The sequence below is a fragment of the Solea senegalensis genome, linkage group LG4, assembly GCF_019176455.1.
Source record: "Solea senegalensis isolate Sse05_10M linkage group LG4, IFAPA_SoseM_1, whole genome shotgun sequence".
Lineage (NCBI taxonomy): Eukaryota > Metazoa > Chordata > Actinopteri > Pleuronectiformes > Soleidae > Solea > Solea senegalensis.
The window spans coordinates 19,101,039-19,112,112 of NC_058024.1; the positions used below are offsets into that span (position 1 = coordinate 19,101,039).

The 11,074-nt window shown below is 36.6% G+C and overlaps 2 protein-coding genes across 5 annotated transcripts in view; one reads left to right on the forward strand and one right to left on the reverse strand.

Moving 5' to 3' along the window:
- Positions 1–11,074, forward strand: part of LOC122768175 (centromere protein P) — a 67,901-nt gene that overhangs the window by 5,787 nt on the left and 51,040 nt on the right. For all 4 annotated transcript variants that reach the window (XM_044023972.1, XM_044023975.1, XM_044023974.1 and 1 more), the window contains exon 6: positions 2,403–2,499. In XM_044023972.1, the coding sequence (XP_043879907.1) occupies positions 2,403–2,499 (97 nt within the window). The remainder of the gene's footprint in view (positions 1–2,402; positions 2,500–11,074) is intronic.
- ogna (osteoglycin, paralog a) overlaps positions 4,895–11,074 on the reverse strand; it is a 10,116-nt gene continuing 3,936 nt past the window's right edge. Inside the window, exons 2-6 of the mRNA XM_044023976.1 lie at positions 9,092–9,155; positions 8,291–8,455; positions 7,618–7,820; positions 7,282–7,374; positions 4,895–6,908 (exon numbers count right to left, since the gene is read on the reverse strand). Of these exons, the coding sequence (XP_043879911.1) occupies positions 6,738–6,908; positions 7,282–7,374; positions 7,618–7,820; positions 8,291–8,455; positions 9,092–9,155 (696 nt within the window). The 3' untranslated portion in view covers positions 4,895–6,737. The remainder of the gene's footprint in view (positions 6,909–7,281; positions 7,375–7,617; positions 7,821–8,290; positions 8,456–9,091; positions 9,156–11,074) is intronic.

An 11,074-nucleotide genomic window follows, 5' to 3' on the forward strand; every position in this document is an offset into this window, starting at 1 on the left:
AAAATAATTCTCGAAAATGTTGGGTTACAAAATACATTTTGAGAAATCTGCAGCTCTTCCCTTAGGAATCTTTCACCGGCCTTCTGATTTCCCCTTTAAGTGGTCACCATCTGTGTTTACTTATCTTGGAGTTGGAGAATCTGCAAAGCCTAATCAACTTTATAAACAAAATTTTATAAATGATGCTTTAGGAATTAAAACAGATTTGAACAGCTTGATGGACTTACTCTTATCCTGGATGGGCAGAGTAAGTTTGATAAAGATGAATATATTACCAAGGCCTTATACAATGAAAATGATCACAATTTATGATATTGAAAAATCTATTTCTAGATATGAATGGTATGGACAGAAACCAAGAGTGAAAATGAAAACATTGCAGTTACAGTACTTGCAAAAGGGGATTAGCCCTGCCAGACCTTATGTAATGTTCAACTCTATACAGATGTTAGTTGTATTGGCCATGAGAATCTCTCATAAGCCCTTCAGCCAATAATTAATCATTTCTTCCTACCAGGGCAGAGAAAATGTGTTTTGTGAAAAGTGGTTTGAAAAAAGTGTTGATGCAATAGTAGATTTGTTTGAAGCAGAGGCAATTATGTCAGTAATCAGTAGCTCCAGGGCAAATTTTGAATTTGTTCCACATTTTCCTTTTCATAGTCACAGATTGGGAATTTAATATTCATTCACAAAATAAAAAAGTAAAAAATCTCAGGAGCGCTCTTGATGGCTTCTTACAACCTTCTTACCAGAAGGTTGTGATATCAGTATACTCTCTAAATGAAACTGCTTCTGCTTGCTGACATATTTTCTGGTATATACATTATGCTGCCGGTTATATACTCTATGTCTATGGATGGTAAAATGCCAAAATGGCATTGCTTTGGTTTTTGGGATTGTGTGACATCAGCTACATGAGCTCTATTATACTTTATTGTGCATTTTTTCACAATCTTGATTTTTCACATGAAATGTTGTTGTCCAAATGTTGTTTATTACCAGAACAGTTAAACGCAAACGCAAAGTGATTGTGACTCGGAAATATATGAAGTGCATTGTTTGGGATGGGTTTCAAGGACTAAAGACAGACTGAATTATGTCATGCTGTTTTATCTTATGTGGGGAGTCAAACCAGTTTTGACTTCCATCCTGCTGTTGATGAAGTAATGACCCCAGGCAGTTTGGTAACATTTTGTGTTAACCTGGTCCAAGCTGGGCTGGTGGTGGGACAGCAGTAGGACATATCAGTCAGGTCTGTTGTAAAAGTTAAGTTTAAGTGTGGAGGATTTGGACACAGCTGTACTACAGGTAGTTTCTGAATGGACTTTTAGCAATATAGACTTGGACTTCCTTTATTGTCATTGCACAAGAAAACACAACAGTGAATCTAGCCACAAAATTTTGTTGCTTGGCAACCGGAAAAACACAGCATTGATTTTTGAGGTAGAATTAAAGGTGTCAACTGACTATAAGGAAACTTTCTGGGGTGCATGAACATTTAATGTAAATATTATTTAAGAAAATGGCATTAGGAAATCTTACCAGGAAATGTCAGTCAGTCTTTCTTAAAAATAAATGTCAAGAAAATATTACATGATTGATTTTGGCCTAAATTCACAAATCTCAAAACAACTGTGTTGGTTGGAAACTAGCAAAAAAATAGTGTGCTTTGCACTGTTTTACGTGGGGTTTAACATTAAGCCTAAAGTGTTCCTTTTTTGATTCGATCTTCCATTGTTTTCATTTGGTGAAAATAAATTATATAGCTTCTTTCTAATGAGCAACTTAGTGCCCTAAACTTTCCTCCTCTGACACACTACTTTATAAAGTTTTTGCATTGCATTTGATCTTACGATGTCTTTATATATCATCATCCTGCATCAATCTCTCCCTCTCTCTCCCCCATTCTATGGGAGGGTGCTTCCATGTTTCCATCAGCTCCGTGTGAAATTATAGTTGTTTGGAAATTTCACCCGACTGCCGTCTAGCCCTGGGCCCCCATGGAAAACTCTGGAAAGCCTTTAACAGAATGTCTAAGGTTCACACAGAGTGATTCAGACCAAAACAGAGAGTTTTTGCTTTTAACATTGTGATATACATCACAATATGTATAACAATTGTACATTTTGATGTACAATTCTGTGCAAAAGTCTCTTTTAATGTGATCATCAGCATTTGGATTGGAATGATGTGACTGAAAGTTAGTCATATATATTAGCAATTTTACAGCAGATATTTGTCAACATGAAATAATAGGACAAACACAGGTTTGACCAATAACATTAATTATGGTTCCACTCCAGTTCTGTTTTTTAAACGAACAGTGAATGTTGTAGTTACACATATGGAATTAGTAACCTACCAGGGCATATAAAAGCAGTTATAATTTTGTGTCATTTCAGTGTAGAGGAGCACAACGACCACCTGCTGTTCTTCAGGACTTTAAGGACATTCTCTGACAGATGTGATGACAGGTCCAGAACCTTCCAGCACCTTCAGGTAAGTAAGCAAAACTGGCAGCTTCACCGTACCATACCATACACCTGCTTGCTGTGGTGTACAACCATTTGTGTTTTGCTGTCACATGGCACAATGGATGTGACTGCTGCTGGGTTATGATCAATCTTCAACTGCTTTAGTGGGAAGGACAGATGATCCATCAGTCACTGTGAGGGGAGATGGATTTTAAGGAATCTTCAAATTGGAATTCATCATTAATCTTTGCTTGAGAGTTTCACCCTCATCTATCTTGTCTAAGTAGAGTTCAGATGGTCAACCTTGAGGGTTTGCGATCATTAAATGGCTTCAGGTTTTACATTTCAGCAGCATTCTGACTGTGGCTTTGCTTTCATGTGGCTTTACCACCTCTGTTTCATTAATGTGTTTTCACAGACAACAAGCTTGCACTAAAAGCACAGTGTTCTGTGTATATTGGTGGATTAGAACTTCATTTTCAGTCACTGTTATTTAGAAAGACAAGAATAGCCTTAAAAGTGGGAAAATAAGGAGAGAGAAATCGGAACCTTGATTGTTGGGTGATGGATGTTGATTTCATTAGATGGCTATTGTTTATACTCAAGATGCAGAATTAAGCAATAGTGTGGATAAACACGACTGAGACAGATGTTCACAATGGATGGATGTCTGTCTCCTCATATTTTCTGAAGTGATGACATTTCTAACTTCTAAGTGTGTGGTGGGTTTGTATTGTTGTTGGATAATTTTGCACCATAGTTAAAACATTGTCATGATCTTTTTATGTCAGTCAAGAAGCATTGACTTCCTCAAAGAGTGCCACGTCATACAATAGCTTCCGCTTGTAATGTGTATTGAATATAGATTCAGACTGATGAAAGAGTTGGAAATTGAAAATCAGTGCAGTGGGGTTGAATTAGTGTGGATTCAAAAAAGAAAAAAATAATCTTTGTCATTTTTTTCTATTTATGCATCTATAGAAAATACTGAAAACAACAACATTATTGGCTGAGAAAGTTGTGACTTGGAGAAGAAATGTTGCATTGATCTATAGAGGAATATTAAGATAAACGAAACTACAGGCTGAGACAGTTCTACCTAGCTATGCTGTCCAATTGAAACAGAAGGTGGTACATTTCATTGAGCCTCCTCCAGATAATTTTGAAAGAAGCATATTCAAAATTGAAAGAGTATTTACCCCTTAGTTTTTTTAATGAATGGAATGTAATATTAACTCAAGATTATTGTGGCAATGACACAAGCGAGCATGGGGCAAATAAATTCATGATTATTGATTTCTCTGCTTTGTTTCACAATCATTCTAGAGAGAAATACAATGTAAAATATGATCCCCACTCTTTGTAGTAAATATCAGCATGGGACTTAATTGAAGTGGGAGCACTAAAATGTCATAGTAAATCAAACTGCAAAGGCAATGTGGAACTTATTCTCCTGTTTACTCAGAGAATGTAACATTCTGCCAAGTTGGCTGGACTGAATGGGATTAACCCACATTTTCCAAACTGGCCTGTGTGCTCTAAACACATATTTTTGCCTTACTTGCATTTTCTTGAATGTTATAATGGAAAATTCCTTTTGTAACTGTTCAGCTAATGTAGACAGTGTTTGTATGCTGATCCCAACTCTTCAATGACACACTAACATGAACATATACTCAGAATAATAAACAAAAATAGAAAACAAAAAGTTCATTTCTGGGCCAGGCCAGGAATTTAAACGTTTTTGTTGGTGGTAAACCTCAGTCACTGCAGGATGACGGATGATTAGCCTACATACCAGTTACAAACCACAGACATGTGGCCTGATTTACATTTCTATATGAAAATTACTTTTAAAGATTTCCACACAGACACACATGTAGTCAGAATGGTGTAATGCATTCTTTGTGTGAATAGTGGGGCATTGACTATGCTGTTAGCTCTAATGAGTCTCAATTACTTTATACATCATGTGTTTTTGAATTTCTTTATCTCGCTTTTTCGTGGTCAACATACTGTAATTGTTCATTTAGACACAGTTTTTTAGTGGATATTGTAGCATAAATGCTGTGTTTCTTCTTCTCCAGCTAGCTTACGTGAATCCTTTCAAAAACAAAATTTGCTCAATGGTGTTTATATTACGGTAACGTCAGTTTTCATGTGCTTTTGAATAATACAAATCTACTACTACTGCAGCACAGTTCTTCTCTGTTTATTTTATATAGCCCCAGGTGAATTCTTTAAATAGCCCAAGTATAAATCATAACCCTGGTATGATATCCAGAGTGGGAAAGCCATTACCTCCACTAAAACCTCCTAATAAAACTTTCATTCTTTTTCCCTTTTTTGCTATTGTACCTTTGTTTTATCTATAATATTCAACACTTATGCATGAAACAGACTCCAACAATGATTCTAAATGCATTTTTTTAAGAAAAAGGTTTATCTTTTATTAAAATACCTTTAAAAACATAGCCATATGACATACACATTTGTACATCACATCTTATTCACATCAGTAATATTTTTTATTGAAGTGTAAAGTATTTAAGTGTTTTAATTTGAGGAGAAGGGTTATACGGACACAAGACAGACAATTAAATAAGAGAGGAGTAATTTCACATTACTATAGTTCAGAGATACATTGCTCCCCAGCACACGTCAAACATTGTCTTAAAATTAAAAAGAGCAAAGTGAAGGTAAGTTGCAAAATACTTGAGGAAGTCCGCAGCTGGACATGTTTATATGGCTGTTGCCCTTATTGAAGGCACTAGTAATGGCACGATTAAAAGTAAAATTAATTCAAACAATTGTAGAGCAGAGCCCTAACTGTCGTATTTGTTTCTATAATTTTTTCCTTACGCAACACTTTATAATAGACAGTTCAAGACAATCTGTTATTTGTCAGCTGCCTGGGTCATCTGGGATCAATAATCTGACAAGAAAGGAATCTCAAAGCAACAAAAGATTTATGTAATGAGAAATGTTAACCAAGCTCACAGGCTGTTTTTCTTTAAGTACTATCTGAGAAACCGTTTCTACTCGTAAGACAAGGCTCAGTTAAAGAAAACGAGACACAAAATTAACATGCAGGTGTCAAGCATTCCTTTTTGCTTTTGCAGGGAGGTACATCATTTAAAAACATTTTTTGTCTCAGGTCCAACCAAAAACATCTATAAATCTGAAATGTTGCTGTGTATGTCAGTGAGCCTAGTCACTTTCTATTTTTTGTTGCAACATTAATTCACTAATTAAGATGGGTCCTTTTTGGGCTTCATTTGGACATATTTAGTGGGTGTAATACTCAACTTGTAGTTATTCATTGCAACATAACTGATCTATCTTAAATTCATTTCACAGATTAAAAAAAAGCAAGCAAACCTTTTGTGATTTGAGCTAAAAGGCAGAAGTAGTTACAAGCATGTCTGTTGACTTGTGGCTGCAGGAATGTATTTGTTCAGTGTAACAAGTAGTTTGTGTAGTTTCATTAATCCAAGTAGTACAACATCAGGTCAAAATTAAACAATTATTACTGTCGCTGTGGAGGTGTTGTTGCTTCTCCATGCTTTAACATCAGAGTCACCCTAGAAGGTACCTCTTCTCTGGTGATTTCTGAACAGGTACTGTTACCTAACATGTGAATCCTTCAGTATGCTTCAAGTGCTATGTATGCTTCAAGTGCATGTCACATTTGTTAACAGCGTCTGCGTGCTGCCTCTTTGTAAATTGTCCTAAACCGACAAGTCCTCTTTTTGCAGTGATTAGCCAGGAATGTGAAAGGTGTTCTGTGCAAGGATGGGGAGGCTGGTTTTCATTTTTTTACAATTATATCACTTTTTAAAGATCATTTTAAGAAAGGACTGTTGGGGACTGTGTGCCATCATGGCCATTTGTTCTTGGAGAGAGCTTAGGAAGCCAAGAGGCAGGCTTTTCATGTTTTCACTCTAGCTTTCAGTTGTGACATTTATAACTAGCGGATACACTGACTTCACATATGGTTTTACACCAAATATTGTGACTTTTGTGTAGCTCCTATAGACTCCTTAGCAGACAAAATCCAGTGGTAAGAATTTTGTTCAATTCTGCACTATCAGTGCTTTCATTTCGACCTGACAATATTATAAGCTGTTTGTAGGTTTGCTGAAGTAAGTCATTGATACAAGGTCACGAGTGCCCCAAAATCCAGAACATCACAGTATCCCCTTCCCATACATTGTGGGAAAACTGCTCCGTCAATGGGGCTACAGTAGAATTTATGCCTTCTCAGCGGTACCGTCCGACAGGCAGTACCTTCATACAGACAAAGCTGTCAGGGTACTTGGATAAAACCACAGGGTTGCCGTCCATACGGACCTCGCTGAGGCTCATTCGTAGATAATAGGTATCATTAGACCCGCAGAAGGTGTCTTTGTTGACCACAGTAATGTTGTTGTTCTGGAGGAAATAAAATCAGTGTTGAGATTAAGAATACATTTTAGCAGGTAGAGTCACAATGTTCAACATCAAGTTTAAAAAAAAATGTTGATTAGTAAATTCAAGCAATATTAAGGAATGTTATATTATATATAACATTCCTTAATAACATATATATATATATATATATGTATATATATATATATATATGTATGTATGTATGTGTGTATATATGTATATATGTATATATATATATATATATATATATATGTGTGTATATATATATATATATATGTATGCGTATGTATGTATGTATATATATATATGTATGTATGTGTATATATATACATATATGTATGTATATATATATATATTTGTATATTTTAACACAAACCTGTATATGTAAGATGCGAACACTGTCTGGGATGTATGGAACCGCTTGCAGCTGGTTGTCGGCCATGAACAGGTTGACCAACTTGGTCATTTTCTGTAAGAAACAAAGTGATTTGCAGCAGATAAAGGATTTAAAGGGAAAATTGCAAATATGCTGTTAGTCTTTCTACCAACCACAAACTTTGTTTAAAATATGAACTTTGTGCTGGCAGAGCATAATTTTGGCCGCCTTGTCAGTTAAAAAATGTACTGGCCTAGACTTTGGCACATTTTCTCGCTGTTGTCTTCTTTTTATTTCTGGTCAAAGCCTGGGGGTGGGAACTGTGCAGCTGTGTACCTTGAAAATATTAGCTTTGACACCCTTGGTTTTGAGGAGATTGTGGTTGACGTTGAAGGATTTGAGTTTTGCTGGGAGCATTGGAAGTTTGACCAGTCTGTTATCAGCCAGAGACAATTCCTCCAGCATGGTTAGCTTAGAAAATGCTCCATCTTCAATCTCTGAAATCAGGTTGCCCGTCAAATCAATCCTCTTTAGAGTCACTGTTGACAGATGGAAAAAAAAGCAGCTATTAAGGTCAATTTAGATTTATTTGCATGTCTCACTTTATTTTCTTGTAGTGCTGCTACATTCATCTTGCCTTGAATATTAGTATCCTGCATATGTGTAATTTAAGCAGTTTAAACCTCCTTTGCTTGGGTCACTAATCTCAGCACCTGTAGGTTTGATCATTCTGTCATCTTTTTTCCCTATTCTACAAACAAAACATAAACTCAGTACCCAGCTGAACTCTTGCCTTGCTAAATCAATATCTTATAGCCACAATCTTACAGCTGGGGCATCCCTAAATATTTATGTAGTTTCACAACAGGTTTGTGACCTCCTTTTGTTTCAAAGTAATCCAGTAAACATTTTGTACAATTCTGAATTCAGTCTTTCATAACATACCTCCAGTCTTTCATAACATACCTTTCATAACATACCTCCCATGTCATGTGAACAACATTCTTACCAATTTCAGCAAAGTCTTTGCTACTGATCTTTTTGATCTTGTTGAAGCGAGCATACAGGTAGGCCGTCTCTTTAGGCAGTGTGGGAACTGCAGTCATGTCTGGACTGACCTCCTCACAGTACACTGAGCCAGTAAGACACACACACAGCAGGCAGGTTGGCAGGTCTGAAACACACACACACACACACACACACACAACAAGCCTTCCTTAGCACAACCTGCCACAGTCTTACCTATATATGTCAAAAGGAAGCTGCTTATACTGTCTTTACTACAGACACAGACCTGTTATTTTACAACAACTAACAAATAATTTCTCAAAAATGTTTTTCTATTGATTGGCTACCTAGGTGATTCAGCAACTCCAATCAGACTTGTTACACAACCAAAAAAACAAAATACACACTTCTTCCAGTTTAGAAAGAAAGAATATTGTATATTGAATAATAATATTTATGATTGAATATTGTGGTACAAATGTACAACTTTAATGATTAGCGGTCATCCTGTGGAGTTGTATTACTTTAAATTTTAAATGCTGTCACTATCTTTGTGCAGTAGTCATTCTGAATTTACCCCTATTTATTCAGAATGCAGCACTTAAAATAATCAGTGGCACTAAAAAGAGAGACTGATCTCCCATGTACTTTACTGTTAACTGGTGAAGTATTGAATTGATTTTGTTTTCACTGCATTGTATAAACTGGCAGCAACTTTGCTTTTACTTTTTGCTCTCTGGATTCAAAATGAGACTATTGAATGTAAAAAATGTCAATACATTCTTAAAGGTCATTCTTTTACCAGAAGCATCTGGCCCCTCTGGGATTGGACTGTCGTCAGGTTCGTCGCCAGGAGGCAGGGCCTTCTACAGGAGAAAACATGATGTTTTCATGTAGTGCAATTGACAATGACAGGATTAGGAGATACATTTTCGCATTTTTTTTACACATAGTATTGATACTGTACATAGTTTTGGTAAAGATTAAACTCACATAAATATCTGTGCTGAATTCCTCAGTCTGGGGTAAGTAACACTAACAATAAACCATTTTATTATTTTAAGGAACCTTTTATCTATCTAATTCATGTACACTAAATTAATTGTAGCTCAGTCTCTCACCTCTGCTCACGGTTTCTTCCTGCACACACAGTGGAGCAGAGGGAAGGAGATTTGATAGCTCATTATTTAGAATACAACAAAGCTTTCCAAACGTTTCCAAGGGTTATAAATTCCTCTCAAACCAAAGATGGATAGTCAACTTCAAATAATGAAAATCAGGCCAAAATAGCAGTTCTTTATTTTTTTTAAATGAATGCAACCTGTTGAGATTTGCAAGAATGCTGGCAGCTTCTCTGCTGATTGCTGGTAAGCTATTATTGGCCAGAGAACTAGGAGCTCATACAATTTTGGACTGTTCAAATCGTTAAATGTAGACACCAGGCAACATATCAGGTGGCTGGTCCCTTTGCTGGCTGTATTCATAAGAAGTAAAGATGGTGGATAGCTGTTGTGCCCCAGGACGCCAAAACACTCAGGGCCAAGCTAAGAAGAGAACATTTTACTGGATCCACAAAGATCCAAATAGACAGCAGAGGTGCATCACTGCCAAAAAAGGTGTGCAAAGCAAGCATAGAACGGAGTATTCAACAAGCCTTGTAATAAGTCAGGGTGGCTAACATGTTGTGTTGTGCAGGGAATAATAGGAGTGGCTATCTTCCCTATTATTTCTGTGTCTGAATAGTCAAGATTATTTCTATTTAATCGGAAAATCAGGAAACACTTAGCCGAAAACTGAAACTGAAACACCAAAAGAAATTATTATGCCAATTCTGTACCATTGGGATTTTGTTTGTTTTTTTTAAATCTAATTTTGTTGTTATGGCTGGGACTGTGTTTACTTGCCTCACTAAAGTCAAGGTATTGCAATTTTATAGATTAATATTCATGCTTCAAAGAATAAATCAATTAAACAACTATGAAAATATTTAGGTGGATCTCATCAAACATATCATGAGGGTGCATGCCCCCCATCTGGTGCAGACAGACAAGCTTTTTTCTGCACACCGCTCCTGCACTGTGTGCTTCTCCATCACCTAATGGGCTCTCTGTATCCAGTGCAGCCTGGATCATTTCTCTACACGCTGCTTTATCCCCACAACCAAGTAATGATCTTCATGACAAGGATCGAGTACAGTTGCGATGAAATGCAGGGGATCCAAGTAGATCTTAGTTAAATTTCAGACTTTTAAGAGTGTACTTTTCATTGTTTTCACTCCGTGGTCCGTCTCAACCTCTTGGTGTAGAAGACGCTTTAGTGCTGCTATTAAGGGAATAACATCTGCCACAGATGCATCAGATTAGCTGGTCTCTTTAGTTAACTGCTCAAAGGGGGCGAAAAGATAGAGAATGTTCTCTGGTGTGAAGTGAATGTCACAGGGATTTTATAATCTGTGTTGTATGCAGCCAAGTTTCGCTTTTGCCCAAAGCATTTTGCATTTTCAGCATTTAATAGGTGCTGTTCCTCCGTGTACTCACATCTTGTTGGAATAGTTTTATTGGTGTTCCAAACTGATCTTGGACAGACTCTAAGCGGAAATATACAGGCGTGTGCTGGCTGCAGTTTTTGCATGCGTCATCACAACATCCTGTTTCGGTCGTGTTGTTTCAGTTTTAAAAGTCTTTTGTTTATGTTTCGATGGCCGAAGTTTCCGTGTATCTCTAATAATTGTTAGTTGCAGCCCTAATTGGCTTTTATTGTGATGTGTTGGCATTCTCCAGAGTTT